The sequence below is a fragment of the Martes martes genome (genome assembly GCF_963455335.1).
Source record: "Martes martes genome assembly, chromosome: 16".
Lineage (NCBI taxonomy): Eukaryota > Metazoa > Chordata > Mammalia > Carnivora > Mustelidae > Martes > Martes martes.
The window spans coordinates 52,577,053-52,594,754 of record NC_137904.1 but is presented as its reverse complement, the minus strand read 5'-3'; the positions used below and the strand labels follow the sequence as shown (position 1 = coordinate 52,594,754).

General features: G+C 46.9%; 1 protein-coding gene across 1 annotated transcript in view; it reads left to right on the top strand.

The window, feature by feature from the left end:
- Window positions 1–17,702, top strand: part of PRKCA (protein kinase C alpha) — a gene marked incomplete at its 5' end in the record, with an annotated part of 384,835 nt that overhangs the window by 143,645 nt on the left and 223,488 nt on the right. Inside the window, one exon of the mRNA XM_080825828.1 lies at window positions 7,233–7,315. Within this exon, the coding sequence (XP_080681954.1) occupies window positions 7,233–7,315 (83 nt within the window). The remainder of the gene's footprint in view (window positions 1–7,232; window positions 7,316–17,702) is intronic.

The window sequence follows — 17,702 nt, the reverse complement described above, 5'->3', positions numbered from 1 at the left end:
CCCCCTCAGGCCCCAGAGTCAGGACTCTGTCCTCTCACTTTCCACACCACCACCTCCTTTTCACCTTCAGCCATGGATGTGGGTGTTGCGAAGGCTCTTCCCTGCTCCTTGGAGTTCATCGGCCATTCTCCCTTTGGCTCTCAGCTGTGCAGATGCCTCTCCCAGTCGGGTCTGCAGGCCCCAGCTGCCTTTTGGCCTCTAAGCTTGAAGTCCCGTTTGCCTGCCTGACACATGGATTTGGGTGTCCCACAGCCTGGGGGTACTCCCTTTGTCTAAAACTAAACACACAGTCACGCCTCCTCCTCCAGCCTGTGTAATTCCCGTGAGCAGTTGAGTTGAGCCCATGAGTTTCCATGTTCTAGTTCATCCTTACCTCTTGGCCCCCTTTGTTCATTTCCCACAATCTGCTAGGTCTCCCTTTATTGTTTTAGGTATTTTTTGCTTGCAAGTACAGAGAAGTCTGTGTACAATGGCATGAACCAGAAATGCATGTGTGATATGATCTGACATATTCAGGTATCTTGTATGGTATATGTAGAGGTGTAGGTATATATGAAGAAAATGAAAATCTGAAAGGGTCTTTGATGGCTCGCATAGCGGCGGAGTCTAGAGGTGAGTGCCGTGCCAACACGGAGAGCTGGTTTCTTTCTCCTTAGTGTTACTGGCTGTTGCACACTAAGGCTCTACTCTTGGTTGCAAGATGGTAACCCTGCTTGTGTGGTTTCTCTGACCGGTGACCAGGGGACCCCTTTCTTTTACACTCATGTTCAGTCTTTGAGCTTTCTCCAAAATGCATCTCAAATCCAATCAGGAAGGAATGCAGGAAAAAAAAAAAACCCGTCAGTAGGACTTGGTGACGTTAGAAAAGAGGAAAAGGTTAAAGGTGATTCTCCTGGGGAAGGTGGGGGGGATCCCTCATCAGAGATCAGGATCAGGGGGTCCTGGGGGCTTGGAGAGTTTCCTGGGAGCATGTGCACAGACTCTCAGAGGCAGAGTCTGTGCTGCTTGAAGAATGTCATCCCTTCTAGTAGTATGTGATAAAGCACATTTACTTGATTTGTTTTCATACAACTTGAACATGTATCCCACGAGAAGACTGTTTTCATTGTTACAAATCTGAAACCAATAATTTTCTTTGAGCATGCGAATATAACATAAGCTCAAATTTTCGTGACTTTCCCTACAAAGCTGAAAGTGGTTCACTTGCCTTAGAGATTTTCATTTCATCGTATCCTGATGTGACTCTACCTTTCATTAATCCCTTCCAGCTAAGCAAAATTTAATTAAAACCACCTCACATGATGGCAGCCATTCATGTATTTAAAAAAAGGAACTTGAGGAAACTCAGCTAGCTACCAGTCTTCAGTTCTAAACAATGTCAGACTCAGAACTATGGTAGGTTTTTTCCTTGAATTTGGAATTTGTTACATAATGTGTACCCTCTCCCATTAATTTTGGGTAGCAGGGAGTTTTTATGCATATGTTCCATTTTACGTGACTCTGACCTGAATTGAAAATGATACAGACAGGTTGAAAAGGAAAGGTGAAGATTTCTTGAAGAGAGATGGAAAGTGATACATGTAGTATATATATTTTTTCTTCTGTGAACATGGCAATCCATGTCCAGTGTAAATAGGGTGGTCCCGTTTCATACCTCGATGGAGGAGCATCAGTGCCACAGGGATCTGGCAAAAGAGCCAGGCCTTCAGTCTGAAGGGCTGGTCTCTATCAGCATTATTGACTTTGACCGCTGGTGAGTGAGATGGGAGGGTTGATGGGACACCTCTCTGGTCCTCAGTAGTCAAGAGGTCCTCCTCTGTTCAAAGGACCATGCCCCCTCTCTATCTGGTCACTACCTTTATTAAGAATTTTATGTGATGGAAGCAAGTAAGTCTTTCTTGGTTTCTTAACGAACTCAACTGTGAACAACAAAAACCACAGAAAATTCTCAGAAACAGGACTACAAGGCTGTGTCTCATTTATAATTTCATAAATATCATTCCAGGTTGATGAACGAAACTTTATTGTAAAATCTTCGTGCCCTGAAACTTACCATTTTGACCATCTCGGGGCACCTTGTGCAACCGTCACCACCTTCAATCTCCAGAACTCTCTATCTTCCCAAATAGAGCCCCACTCCTCCCGCCCCTCAGCCTCTGTTCTACCTTCTGTGTCTGGGTTTTTGGGTACCTCATATAAGCGGAACCAGACAGCATCTGTCCTTTGGTATCTGGCTGCTTTCTGTTAGCATAAGGTTCTCAGGGTCCGTGTCGTATCATGTGTCAGAATTTTTCCCTTTTAAGGCCAAATAATCATCAGATGGATATATCGCATTTTGTTTATCCGTTCCTCCTATGATGGACATTTAAGTCGTTTCCACCTTTAGTGATTATCAGTGATGCTGCTGTGAACATGGGTGCACCAAGTATCTGTTGGAGACCCAGCAGTGGGATTGTCTGATCAAAGGCCAGTTCTGTGTTTACTTTTCATACCGTCTTCCGGTCTCTCCAGGGACGGCCGGGGCTCCAGTTTTTTCTCATCCTCTCTGTCACGCGTTGTTTTGTTTTCTTAATAGTCTTCCTAGTGGGTATGCGGTGGTGACTAATCACCTTCAGTCAGAATTTTCTCTCCTGTCAGAGCAGTTGCCGCACCTCCTTGATTTACGTGTGATTCGTGTTGGGGGCATTTGTAAGGAACAGTTTGCCTTGACAAGCAGGAAGCAGGCAGCTGAAGCTCATTCCTTCACACGTAGTGTCAGTTCACCGTGCTTTTTTTTTTTTTTTTTTTTTTTTGGTAAAGCTCTGTTTAAATGAAACACAGAAAATGTCTCTGGGCTTGCCACTTGCCGAGCTCACTCTGGAGAACACTGTCTAGTATCAAGAGCCCCAAGCCATCCGTCTGCGTGATGGCATTTGGCGCCGAAAGCAAGCCCTCTCCTGTTCCTCCAGGGGTGTCTAATGAGCCAAGACCATTATAGTTAATTCTGATCAAATTCATGGGGGTACAGTGTCAGAAGGGAGTGTTTCTCTCACATAGAGCGTTTGACTTTCAGATTATTCTTTGTTGGGTTCTGTTCACTTTAACGAGCACGACTGAAAACCACTGCTAATGTCCACGCACACGGCGGCATCCCCACATAACCTCTGTGTTTCAGAAATCATTACGAATTCTTGAGCCAAACGTAGGTGACTCTTATTCTGTCTTGGAAATCTATTTCTGACAGATGGTGAACACTCCCTTTAATTTCTATTTAGTTTCCTTCCGTAAGTAAGATGAGTGTGTGATACGGATCAGTCGATGAAACCCCCTCCGTTTTAAAGCCAGGTAATGTGAAGACTCCTTATTTGACCAAGCCTCCAGTCTTTATTTATTTATTTATTTTTTGGTCCCCCCACGTCATTGGCTTAGTGTGCTTTGTGCATTTCATGTGTCCTCCATCACTTGTTGGGCGGCATAAGCGTATCACATAGAGGATTAGAGGAAAGCGATTTTGTGCTTAGAAAATAATTGAATGAAGATTTACTTGGTGACTCTAAGCTACAGGATAGCTTCATATTTTAAAACCTATCATTTGGTTATATAAGCAGACATGCCCCAAAGTCTTGGAAAATGGGGCCTCGTCTCTGTTTGGCCAGCCTGTGCTTGCTTAAGCAAATTCTTGTTTAATCACCAAGAGTCCAGCTCCAGGACACACAATGGAGCGGGAGGAACCTTCCGTGATGCGTGTCTCCACTTCCTGCCTGCCAAGGTCAGACAAATATGTATGAGATCCACACAGTGTGACAGAGCTGCCTTGTCTCCAGCTCTCCCCAGCTCCCCTGGCTCCATACAGCATGGTGAGATGAAGACCTTTAGAATTAATCAATAAAAACCGCTCCTGATTTTTAGCCTGGGGAAATTCTGTGCTGACCATCTCCAGGTAAACCCGATACATTCAATCTGTTCCTCATTCTTTGGCTACCCTAGCAAGACTTCTCAAATGTTTGCATTATATTGTCTTACAAAATATGCATTACCCAGTTTAGTTAGGAACTTGAAACCCAAGGTCAAGGCCCACCAGCCGTCATTTTGGAATCTCTGACCCTTGCTCATCTTTCTGGGGTGGCCTTTCCCAGACCAATGCTGTGTGCAGCCCGAGGCTGCCGCCACAGGGCTTCTCTTCCCTACCCCTGGGGTGGGGGTGGGATAGGAGGAGGGGGTGACTGGGCTTTCTCCCCTTGCTTATTACTCACCTAGGCGTGGGTTGTTTCTTCTTCCTCTGAAGGTTGTCCATTCTGAACCTTAAGTCTCGGAGCAAGCCTTACAGGGCCTGTATCTTCCAGGTAGCTCACACGCATGACCAGCTCTCAGAGGATCATTTTCTCCACCTGCTGTTGGGTGAATCTAGATCTTTCTAGATGGGACTTTCATGTGTAAGGCAGGAGGGAGGAGAGGCAGCTAAGGTAGGCTAGAAGGAAGTAATTTGGGGGGCAGATGAGACTTTTTTAACTGCGCCTGCAAATTATACTGCATAGTGAGGGCCTCTTGGGATAAAATTGGATATAAGACTTTTTTTTTTTTTTTTTGAGGCATATGGTAGAAATATTTGGTAGGTTGAGATTGACCGGTAGATGGGAATAGAAAGGACTGATACAAAAAAGCTATCCAAATGGATTTGATAAATACAGGTTTTCATAAATGTTCACCTGAACTAAACCCCCCCAAAAAACCCTGTATGTCGAATGATTAAGTAGGGGAACCCGAACGCTCATCTTCCCTTCCAAACCCCATATCCATGATAAACTGTGATGGGGAAATAAAGCTCCTGTGACCCTTTTCCTTGCATGATTTCGCTTTCTGATTCCAATGAGTGAGCGGTGACTTCGTGCCTGGGGAGAGTGAGCTGATGAGATGGCTTTGTGCCGTCCAGGTTCCGCTTCAGCACCCGCCCGTCCTTAGGGAGGGTTACCCTGGGGATGCTTTTAGCAGAAACATTGTGGAAAAAGCTGTTCTGAGGGCTTGGAGGAGCTACGTGCTGCCCTTCGCGGTGTCTTGGGCCTGCTGGGGCAGCCTGGGAGCTGGCTGTCCCTGGCTTCGCTGTCCTCTCCTGCCCTCCTGGCAGGCAGGTGTGGTGGGAAGGGCAGGCAGCCACGGAGAACCCCTCCCTTGGGCGCCTCTGCTTCCAAAAGGATGCTTTTCAAGACCTCTTCTGTTGTCAGCTTTCTGTGTCTGGTCCCCTCCTATGTCCGACGCTGCCTGCTCATTCCAGGCCCACATATATTTTTTTTTTTTTAAACAGAAGTATTTTCATAGTAACATTGTATTATGACCACCTTTAAAAAAAAAACTATTTTATAAGAAAACAACTGTCTGTTATCCACTACCCTGACAGGGCACGCCCACATCTTCAGCCTCTGGTTATTTTATCTATCTAAAACACACACGCAATATGTATATTTTAAATATAAATGTAATTCCTTTCAGGCGTTCATTTTCCTGTCCCCCGTGTATAAAATCTTGGCATCATCTCTTACATCTTCGTTTCCTCCTGTCAGTGGCTTAGGACACAGTGGAAGGAAAGGGAAAACGATATTTTGTGTTTGATACAATGTAGGTGTTGACGCATATTACATCATGTCGTGAAGACTCAGGTACAGACTGTGAAGGGACCCATCCAAATGACACATAATAAGACGCTCAGCAGTATCTTTGGTCCTTTGGAAAGTCAGGTCTGTTCTTCTGCAATTTCTCCGGCGTCTGTTATTTTCATTTCTTAGCAGACCGAATAATGATGGGCAATTACTTTCATTTGTAGACCAGGCAAGAGGCTTCTAATTGGGCCTCCTGGCCCAGATCTAGGCCATTCAGTTCTTCCTGTTGCCACCATTTGCCCTTCTAAAGCACCGTTTTTGTCCACGTTACTCTTGTTCAAATCTCACGTGGCTGCCGACGCTCATCAAAAACATCCCGAGTGTCTTTGTGGCCACTCGGGCCCTCTGCGTGGTTTCCTTGCACGAGGCTTGGGACTTGTTCTCCTCCTGGGATTGCCACAAACCTGCCACCTTCTCCCCCTTCCTGGAACAACTGACCGTCTTCAGTTGGCTTGTCGATGGCCACATGTGCCGGGAATTGTGGTCTCACTGGGGGGAAGAAGAGAGCCCCGATTCTGGGGAGCTCTGTTCCTTCTGCGGCAACGACTTAGGGCTTACCCACTATTTATGGTGGGATATCTTTTAGCACGTTGTTCAACAAAGAACAGTGGAGTAGTTGGTCATACCCTTAGAGACTCCAAGCTCTCAAGGAAGGACTAACCGGGTTGTTTATCTTTTTTTGGATCCTCCACATTTTACTATCCACAGAACCTCGTAGGGGATTATTTATTAATCTCTATGACAATTCTTTTATTGACCCATCCTGAATATTTATCAAAACCGCATTGAACTTGGGAAATATTTGGTAGATCTGTGGGGCCGTCCCTCAACTGGTGATAGTCTCTATGGCAAGCGTGCACGTGCGAGAACGTGTGACGGTATTTGCCTTTTTTTCCTTTTTCATTTCAGAGGGCTGTTTTCTGTAGACTGGGTTTGTGTCCTTTTTTAAGATTTTATTTATTTGAGATAGAACGAGAGCAGACAAGGGGGAGAGAGAGCACGAGCAGGGGGAGGGGCAGAGGGGGAGGGGAAGCCGACTCCCTGCTGAGCAGGGAGCCTGATGAGGGGCTCAGTCCCAGGACCGTGGGATCATGACCTGAGCTGAAAGCAGATGCTTCACCGACTGAGACACTCTGGCACCCTCTGGGTTTGTGTCTTAATGAGTTCTTTGAATTCAGAATTCTGCCGAGGAAATCCTATAACACACATGGATGTCACTCTGTGTATGATCTGTTATTTTTTTCTTTTCCCCCTTTATATGCATGTGTGTGTATTGGCATAGGACTTTGCAAAGTAGTTTAAGTTTTGATTTCTGGTTTATATCTTGGGAAAGTGTCTTAACGATCTCTGTCCAACCCCCTCAACTTTAGAGTTTAGGTCTCCTTGGGCCCTGTCAGACCTGACATTTTATGGCTCTATTATCTCTAAGTCCAATTAATACCAAATGTTTCTGAGTCTCGCATAAAATGCCTTCTGATTGCTGTTGGAGACTCTGTCTATAGTGAAATCAAGCTGACTTCTAGAGGGACATGTAGCCTCGTTTTGGAAAAACACAGCCTGTGTATTAAATTACTAATTTTAGTTTTCTTTTCTCTCCACCAGTTTGCTGTTTTGTGGTTCACAAGAGGTGCCATGAGTTTGTCACTTTTTCTTGTCCGGGTGCGGATAAGGGACCTGACACCGATGTAAGTAGTCTGGAAACTGTTACTTGGTGTTAATGTAGATCTCTGACTTCACCGTTTTGAACGCCGGCCCAGCTGCTTGGGCATACACTCGCGATGGGAAGACTTGTCAGTGAGTCCTGCATAATTTCAGCTCATACTGACGAACAGATCTCTAGTCCTTTGGAGCCCTGGCAGGGGAAGAATTTCTTAGCTTTTACCCTTCCACTGCGGGCAACCGTGTGGGGGCTGACCCCACCAGTTTTACAGCAGGAGCTTTCACAAACATGGTGTGGTTCTTTTCCAGAGATGTTGACAAATTTCACAACAAACATAAATCACCCTTTACTGTCCACCCTAACGGTCTGTGGACTAAGAGGCCCGTCCTTGCTTTGGGCCAATGTAACTACCTCCTCCTAGTTCACTTCCATGAGATCCTTGCTGCCTTTTCGTTATGTATTACTAATGTTGCTGTTGATTTAAATAATTTAGCATCTGTTCCACTGAACAACTGATCTCTGAAGCTGCCCATGTGTGAACACATAATTTTATTGGTGCCCTAATTCTGTCTGTCTCTAGCGAGCATCTCTCTTACATCTCCTGTTTACTGAAAAATGGGATCAGAAAGGAGAGTGGGAGTCAGGCATGGGAAATCCCAATATCTAAAATACATTGAGCGGAAAATTGGGTTGTTACATGGAAAATATTTTAACAGAGGAAAAAAAAAATTTTGCAGAGGAGGACTGGAAGAGGAAACCTTTCTATTCTGAGTTGCTTTTGCTGGATCACTTCAGTCACTAATACTTAAATTATGTGCTCCGAGTGTGGTTCCTCCCTTTGGTTCTTGTTCCCATCAGGAAACACAGATTTCAAAGCGGCTCTGTCTGGGCAGGCAGGGCTGAATTCTTCCCTTTTCTGAAGAGGGCATACTCATGGTGAGCTCTGAGGGGCTCAGATGTGCGTGGTTTTTAGCACATGTAATGAAGGAATGGACCACTGCGCCCTGAGCACGTGGAAACGTGCTGTGTTTTGGTTAAGGTACTGGTGGAAGCCACACAGAGTGGGAACCTTGGGCTCGGAACCACCCCTGGCCCACAGAGCCAGAGCCCCAGAGCCTCAGAGATCATCCTGTTTTCTGTCTTCATGGACCAGAAAGCCCATGTCCGTGAATGACCCACCTACATGCAAAACAGTAGTGTACTCCATCGGACCCTTGCACGTTCCCCTTCTTTCTGGATTATTGTCTCCATTTTGGGCATCTTCGAGGTAAAAATAGATGCAGATGAAGAGTACCGGCTTTCCTGAAAGTTGGCCTCAAGCATCGCATGGTGTTTCTCTGGCCATTTTGCTCATTTTCCTAAACCCATTCTTCTCCCATTTTGGCTCCAGCAGGAATGGGGTGGGGCAGGGGGCCAGTAGGAGTGTTGCTGTTGCCTGACCCCTCTCCCTCCTCCCACTTCTTCTTTCTTTTGGTTAAGTGCTATCTATCTATTCATTTTAAAGTTTCATTTATTTGAAAATGAGAGAGCACCCGCATACACGCACAGGGAAGTGGGAGTAGAGGCAGAGAGGGGGAGGAGAGAATCTCAAGCAGACTCGCTACTGAGTGCAGAGCCTGATGCACGGCTTGATCTCATGACCCCAAGATCATGACTTGAGCCAAAATTATGAGTTGGACACATGACTGAGCCACCCATGCACCCCAAGTACTCGTTATTAAGTACTTAATATGAGGGAAGAGAGACATGGAAAATATCACTAATTAAAATAGGGTAGAGGTTCTCTGAGTGTGTTTACCCAAGGGACCTACTCTAGGTGGTCAGAGGCTTCCCCAAGGAAATGGCATTAAACCAAGCTGTGGGAACACGTAGGAGATAGGCATGCACAAGGGGGAGGCACGTGTGTGTGTGCGCACGTGCGCACGTGTACAATGGGGCCTGAGGAGCCCCGTGAAAGACTGTTTTAGGCAAAAGGGAAAGCAAGTGAGAAAGCACTGAAATGGGAAATTCAGTGTGGGAGAGAAAAAGAAGAAGCTGGTCATCAGGCAGTTGAGGATTTTGAACACAGTCTTAAGAACAATAAGGATCCAGAGAAGGGCTTTAAATTAGGAAAAATGTTGAAAATGTTTGCATGGTATAAGGGCTTCCCTGGTTTCCTTATGGGAAATGGACCAGGTTAGGAAGTGGGCCTGATGGATGGCAAAGACGGGGAGTACCAACCAAAGGATGAAGAATCGGTCCCGAGGGCGAGGTGACGGGGGCTTGGGGGAGGTGGCAGCAGTAGGGATGGTCAGAGTGAACTCGTTCGAGGTACATTTAGGAGCTGAATCAGCAGCTCTCGGCCGTTGGTGGGGGATCAGCGAGATGGAGATGTTGAGGGAAAACTCTCGGGCTTCAGTCCGAGAAAAACCTATGAAATGGATGGAGGCCATCAAGACCGTGGCGGGAGACTGTATTTGGGAGTGTGGGACAGGACAGATCAGGGGCTTCCCTTCAGACACGTGCAGTTTGAGAAGTCGCACACTGAGAAGACAGTTGTCTGTGAATGCAGGTGTGTAGCTGGGAAGTACAGTACATCCTTCTGAGGATGCAGATTCCTCTGTTCTTTGTTAGTTTTAAGCTTTGGGCGTGGAGATCATCTTGCCTAGAGATGGGGGTAGATGGAATGAGAAGAAAAGAGATTAGGACCCAGGAGAGAACTCTAGTAGATTGGCTGGAAGAGGGAAGGAGGGAGACCAAGGAGGAGCAGGCAGAGAAGTAGGAGGAAGACAGAGTGATGCTGTTTTAGCAATTTCCTAGAAGGGCTGTAGGCCAGCTCTCTGCTTATGTCATGAATTCTGAAAGCTTTGGTTACTATGCAGAGTTAATATCCATCCCCGTTTGCGCAGGACTGTCTTGTTTACACGGGGAGTCTTGGTTTGTGCCTGCTACAGATTAGCTAATGTCTGTTAAGTTCTTACCCTGCTTTGATGATCATTAGGAGGCCAACATACTCCTAGATCCCCAAGCCAGGCAGGAAGCCTTAGTGCCGGTCTGTCAGTCATACGATAAACGGGACACACACCTGTGATCTGATATGCTCATCCGAGCTCTGTCCCCGCCCCGTGTTGTGTTGATCTGCCGGAAATGCTCGGTCTCACATTTTAATATCTGCAGAAGTGAAGATAAGAGTTTTTTTTTAAATATGAGGGGGAGAAAAGTGCTTGGGCAGTCTGTGCGTTCTCTTCCAAGGAGAAAATTTGCGTCTTGGTTGTTGGCATCGACAGGCCGACGATTAGGGCTTCGTGCAGCCGGGGCTGTCTGAGGGCGAGGTGACTTATTTATTGCACAAATCCCAAGCTTCCCAGACTCAACTGCAGCAGGGGGATAGCAGGAAAAGCAAAAAGGTGTCAGGACACAGTGCTGAGATGAGATGGTAGAATTTCCTTATTTTATCTTTTCTTAAATACGTCTTAAGGTCCTAGAATTAGAGAGTTGAAAAGGGTGTTAAAGAATTCTCTAGGTAGCTTTACTTTATGGATAAGGAGACTGAAGCCCATAGAAGAAAGATGTAAATGATCCGGCGGCACAGTGACTTGGCCCTTGAGGGTCCGAGAGGTTTGTGGTTGACTCAAGGCCACGAGAGGAAAGAGGGGGTGCCGTGGCCAGGTCGTGCTGTCAGTGGAGACGTCGCTAGCTACTACGTTGGTGTAATCCTTCAAAGTTCCATTCAGACATTTACAAAAGTGCTAAAGGGCATGGGAAAGGCCACTTAATGGACTGGAAGGACCAGGAAACACAAAATACAGCTTAAGAGAAAAAACCACCTTAAGCATTTTTTCCCCCTGAAAACCTTAAAGTTTCTCGATGAAGATTTGTTTCCTCCGTGGCAAGTGCTTACAAGGCACACGGTTCATGTGCTGCTTAACGAGGCCGGCCCCACAGACTCCGGGGCCTCCCCACACGGGGACCAAGCAGGGGCAGACCCTGGGGTGCACGGATACTGTATTGCCTCTTCAGGATGAAAGGAGAGGCACTGAAAAGTGTGACGTTAGCACTGCCCAGATTCCAGGAACCAGAGAGAAACAGTTAACAATTCTTTTGAACAGAGATCATCTTCAAGACTCAAGGAGTAGGCTCGTTGAAAGGCTGCAGACGGGGCACCTGGGTGGCTCAGTGGGTTAAGCTGCTGCCTTCGGCTCAGGTCATGATCCCAGGGTCCTGGGATCGAGCCCCACATCGGGCTTTCTGCTTGGCAGGGAGCCTGCTTTCCTTCCTCTCTCTGTCTTCCTCTCTGCCTACTTGTGATCTCTGTCTGTCAAATAAATAAATAAAATCTTTAAAAAAAAAAAAAAAAGGCTGCAGACATGTCGGGAGCCTTGGGGGAGGAGAAGGGGTGTCTGGGTTCCATAGAGGCCCGGAAGGACCCCTCTCCCAGCACCACCCACCTCCCCACCAAGGCCGGGCCAGGATGCCGGGTGTTCCGTTGCCAGACCCTCCCTACCAGCAGGTCTGGCCACAAAAGCCAAGCATTTCCGAGACTTCAAGTGCAACCCCGTGCTCAGCAAGGAGAGAGGAGAGGAAAAGGGGAGAGTTGGTGTCGGAAAGGCACTTGGAGTCAGGGCTGGATTTGTGCGGCCTCAGCAGCGTGGCACTCTGCCCAGCACCTCAGCCCCCTGTCTAAGATCTTGTAAGACCACAGAGAGATAAAACAAAACCGGCCCATGTTGAGAAACCTCGAACCTCCTCCTGCCACCTCCTTGGTCCCCCATTAAGGCATGAACTAGGACATGGACAAGCCTTGCCTTTAGGGGGGTGATTTTTGCTCTTGCAAAGAAACGACCATGCTTTTTTGCCTCATCAGCTGCTGCTGATCCCCTGAGCTGAGGTTTTTCTCTTGGTTGCTCTGGCCACAATGGGGTGAGGCTGGCGGGGGTGGGCTGGGTCCTAGAGGGCGGACTTCCTCAGACTCCTGACCTTCACCTTCTAAAATTTCAACTGCCCAGCGGCTTTGTCCTTCCGTCTGGAACTCTTCCTGCTTGTTCGAACCGACTCCACTCAAATGCCATCTGTCCCTGCCGCCCGCCCTGCTGGAGGGCCCCGGGGTGCTCGGGGCTTCCCGGATGCATGTGGGTGTGCGTTCATTTTCCTTAAGTACTTAGTGTTTTCTGTGTGTGCGGTAAGGGAGAGAAAACCGCGAAGGATCCCTTTCAGACATTCCTCCCAATCTCAGTCCTGCCCGGCACTCCTCCAGCGAAGAACCCACACACCCTAAAAGTCTTTACAGGACAGGTATGAGACCACATAAACGCTAGACAGCGCTTTAAACACAATCTTCGGAATATTTGCTCTGTGTACGGCATCAGTGAGCGTTGAGGAAGAGGGGAGAGGACTGACCTGTCCAAAGGCTTCCACGCCCCTCCCCCCTCAGGTAGGTCCCCTCCCTTGCTTTTGGGTTCCTTTGGTTTGTCTTTATTTGCCTTGAGCCTTTTCACCAGCGTCCCTGCCTGTTTGGGGGAGAAACCGTACCTGGGATACCTGGTGCTTTTTCGGTCTGAGCTATACAATCCAACAGCATTCGGGTGATTTAGAAACAATGTCCTGGGACATCAGCATACCTCACCTGGGAGAGGACCGGCATCCACACAGACAGCATCATGAGTTAGCGGGTGCCTTCCAGAATGTCTGAAGGGCGTAAATGAAGAAATCAACTTGCTGAAGGGCAGGGGGGCTGGCTTCCGATCTGAGTACATCTTCAGGTCTGCAAAGATGGGGAAACTGAGACATTGGAGGAAGCTCTGTAGATCGCTAGAGTGGACCTGGAAACAGTTACGCAAATGGCCATAAAGCCAAAAGTGATACCTGGTGCGGGGCTGGACCCCAGGGTGGGATGGGGGTGTGGAGGTCCAGGTACAAAATGACTCGCTCTTCACGATGGTGACCTTGAGTTCTTTCCGGTGTCTTAGAAACGGAGCAAATGAAAAAGGCTGCCGAATTGTTTAAAACGCGACATCTCAGAGCTTCATCTGTAACCAAACTCAACACATTTAAAGTAAACCTAGAAATTTAATTAGCCAATCTATTTTCTCAAAGCGTGCTTTCACATTTAATATGGAAATACGGCAATTTTGTGAGCAAGCCCCGTTACACCCAAAACACTTCTCTATTCCCGACCTGATAAAGGTACAAGGGCTTAAGAAGTTGTATTTAAAATTCAGCCCAGCGAGGTCAAAAGAGTTCTGGGGTGGGAATGGGGAATCCTGCCCTGTCAGGTCGCTGAAAATCCTGGATTTTCTATTTATCAACATGGAAGTTGAACTTGGTGGTCTTTAAAGCTGTTTGCAGCCCTCCGTGGCATTCCATCGCTGAATACTTACCGAGGGCTTCATGCTGGGAAGATACGGAGGTGGAGACAATTCTTGCTGTCCTGGTGCATCCTCCCTAATCAAAAAGATGAGCTGAGCATGCCAATAATGATACTGTAAGACTGCATAGGGTCACTGTCCTAAATGGGGAAGACCTGAAATGCTTGTTGAGTTTTTAAGTGTGGGAGAGAGAAAGTGCCTCATAGAAGATGGAGGCAGGGCTTCCTGGAGAGGTTTTTTAAAGATTTTTAAGATTTATTTCTTTTCCAAATTCTTTTACAAACTAGTAAGACCAGTATTCTCGCATTTCTCTTGCTGGTTTCAGGGAGTTCTCTGTCTTGCCAAACGCTGCTCTCCAGTGGCACATAGACTCAGGTGACACGCTTTTGGAACAGGACCTGCAAAAAGAATGCTGGCAAGGGAGACCTGCAGTGTTGTGTGTGGCCCGGTGGGATCCCTTCTGGATAAAGCTGGGAGGGAGCCTTTGCGGGGTCCTGAACCCACCCTCCGCCCTCACCCACCGGTGCCATTCTTCACGTGCTGTGATGCCACAGGGAACCTTAAAAAGAAGTTATTTCAGGGAAACAAATCCAACAAAAAGCTCCCATGCTAATTCTGCTTTTCAGTGGGTGGATTATTTTATGTACCAGATTCACAGTAACAGAAGTATTTCCTCCAAGGGAAGGGACTCCTGCTACTTTTGCGCCAAATTAATTTAGCCAGGAATTAAAAATAGCCTCAAAGCCCTGCATCCGCAGTTCGGATGCACTAAAGAGACAGCTGGGTGGTGGCACATCCATTGTCTGTAGCTACCCAGGTTTGGCCCCTGAGGAGAGGGGGATAGTAGTGCCTCCCATTTCATCATCGCGGTTATGCCTGGTTCAGGGGAGCCCCCCGGGGGGCTTTTCAACTTAATCCAGAGATTTTGGTTGCCTCTGCTCAAACATCTTTGGAACTCCACTCTTGGAATGATGTGTAAGGCCAGTAGCACATTCTTCTCAAAATCTCCGCTCTGGGCAAATTGTCAGCCTTTGAGAGTGTGGGGACGTTGGTTGGGGACGCGGCCAAGTTCCATGGAGCCAGGTCTGCACAAGGGGAAGGAATTCAGGTGGATGGTCCAGTTTTGGGTCCAAAAAGGTAAGCTGATAAGGTTAAAAGAGTATTTTCTTGGAGAGTCACAGACTGTTTCTAGACCTCAGGTTTGAAGGAGACTTGTGTGTGTGAAGCGTATAGAAACCACCATGTAGCCTTTTAGTGGCACTTCTACGTAACACCCATGTTTGTTTAAAAAAGAGAAAAAGAAGAAGAAGAAGAAATTGTTGCCCTGCTTCCTGATCATGCCTGCAAAGAGATCCTTCGTGGAGAGATCCTGTGTCTTTTCCTTTGAAAAACAAGAGTTCTGTGCAGAGCCTGACATAGAATGGGTATTTGAAAGAGATCTCTTGAACCAGTATAAGTGGAAGAAGGTCTGATAACCTAACTGAACCATCAGTTGTACATATCTGGGGTTGAATTACTCGGCTTTAGCTATACATGGACTGTTCATGAGTCTCCCCAAGACCTAGGAATGGGTATTTCATCAGCGTTATTAGGGCAGCATGGGAGGGGGACGGAAGAAACACACTCGATGGACTTTCCTACTTCTCACAAACCATTGCAGATCATTGTCTTAACTATTGTGAGTTTGAGAAATGGTGGACCTGAGCCGTAGAGCTTTTGACTGCTTAGGTTACAGACTGGTGTGATGGCTTCCATATTTATTTTTCTTGCCCCATACAAGGACTTAGTACTGTCAGACAGTTCGTGATTTACAAATTACACCAAATTAACCTGTTCCTGAGAGCTGTGGTTGGCAATTATGTCTAAGGAGCCTACTACCGGAACTGAAATCATTGGAAACCCAGAGCTAGGAATTCTGCTCTATGAGTAACGGCGTCTTCGTGATATCTCCTGATGTATATTTAGTACCTCGTAGGTCTGGTCCTTGGTATGTATTCGCTGTATGCCATCATTAAATGCTGCTTGGATATTTATTATTGCCACGTACTGTGGGGCACAAGGTTAAAAGACAGTCCTTGTCTTCAAAGAGCTTATTCTCATGTGCATGGAAGGCCACGCACATGAATGAGCGTTATTCAGGTGATTACTTCAATGGATAGCATACATAAATACACTAGGCATGGGGCGCCTGGGTGGCTCAGTGGGTTAAAGCCTCTGCCTTCGGCTCAGGTCACAATCCCAGGGTCCTGGGATCGAGCCCCGCATCGGGCTCTCTGCTCAGCAGGGAGCCTGCTTCCTCCCTTCTCTCTCTGCCTGCCTTTCTGCCTACTTGTGATCTGTCTGTCAAATAAATAAATAAAATCTTTAAAAAAAAAATACACTAGGCATACATGAATCCCATTGTCTAAGGGTGAAAGTCAAGGCTCAGCATTGGTTAATCCAGTAGAAAATAGTTCATAAGCTTTGTGATTTGTCATTTGTCATTTGTCATTGCCAAGCCTCTGTTTCCAAACCTCTTCTCTTTCCTCAAAATCAAGTGGGCTAAACAGCAAAGCCACTTGAAGGGCAGGTTTTCTTTCTCTCTCTCTCTCTCTCTCTCTCTTTTTTTTTTTTTTGATTTATTTATTTATTTGACAGAGATCACAAGTAGGCAGAGAGAGAGAGAGGAAGCAGGTTCCTTGCTGAGCAGAGAGCCCCATGCAGGGCTTGATCCCAGGACCCTGAGATCATGACCTGAGCCGAAGGCAGAGGCTTAACCTACTGAGCCACCCAGGTGCCCCGAAGGGCAGGTTTTCTGCCAGGGAAAAATTATCTTTCTTTGTGACTAGAATCTGGAGTCAGGGTGACTGAGAAATCTTAAAATGATAAGAGAAATTTGAAATAAGTTCCTCCGATAGTATAACAGTAAATGCATTCACGAGTGAGACCAACAAGGTGAGCTAGTGGAGACCCAGCACGGGGGCTGACGGGATGCCGTGAGAGCCTAGAGCAGTTTGGAGATTGTTTGGATTCTCCTCAAGAAGGCAGAAGGTAGTACTTTCCAGGACCCTGGGTTTCTGGAAAGATTGGTTCTAAGTGGCTTTACTCTAAGCTGAAAGCCAGCCCAGAGAGCTTTTTGGCTCAAGTCTGAGACTTGTTCCTGGATTTTAGTGAGTCACTCCTTTCCACAAGCTGAAGTAGGAGTCCCATTCAGTTAGCTGATACCTTCCTCACCTTGGCTGTTTTCTGCTTAATGAATTTCTAGCAGGAGACTCTGTCTCCTGTGGACAAAAAGAGAAGTGCATTTCCCTGGCCAGGAGAGGAAGATTTGTAGAGGATTTTCTGGCTTGCGTTGTTATCATTGCCACATCTATTTATTTACAGTGAGACCAAGGGCCAAAAACAAAATCAAAGGCGCTCACTTACTAGGAATTCTGCATATGCCTTTGATAGTGGCTGGGACCAATGAGACAAGTGGGGGAGTAGCCTCTCCGGCAGCTGTTTCTATCATGGTGTACCAGAAGCTGTGAGTGAACAGTCATGGTGGCTAGTATTAGCAGGAGGTGTGATGGACGGTGGGAAGGTCCGTTCTAGTCATTGTTCTTTTCACATTTCAATTTTCATCCTCTAAGAGATTCTCAAAACACATTTGAGTTTATACTGAGGGGAAAAGCTAGGTTCTAAGAAGAATGTCCTTGTCCCAGTAAGTGCCCCGTTGCCATCAGGCATTAAATAGTCTTGATTGCATTCCCCCAGATTATTTCCCTGGTGTGGAGAGAATTCTCAGGTTCCTTATGTTGAGAATATGACACTCAAGCTGTACAACACGACCCTTGTGTTCTTTCCTGCTGCCTACTCTCCCTGCCTGAGCTGGGGCTTATCCCTGTTCTCCTAATCTGTGTTGGAACAATACCAGGTGATCATCTGTGCACAGTCTCCCAAGCCAGAAGCCCCGGAATCATCTGGCTTGTCTCCATCTTCCTTGTCTCTCACATCTAAGCGGTCTCCCAAGTTCTGTGGGCTCTGCCTCTCCTCTCCGTATTCATAGCCGCCGTCTTCACAAAGATCTCATCGTGTTCTATGAGTTGG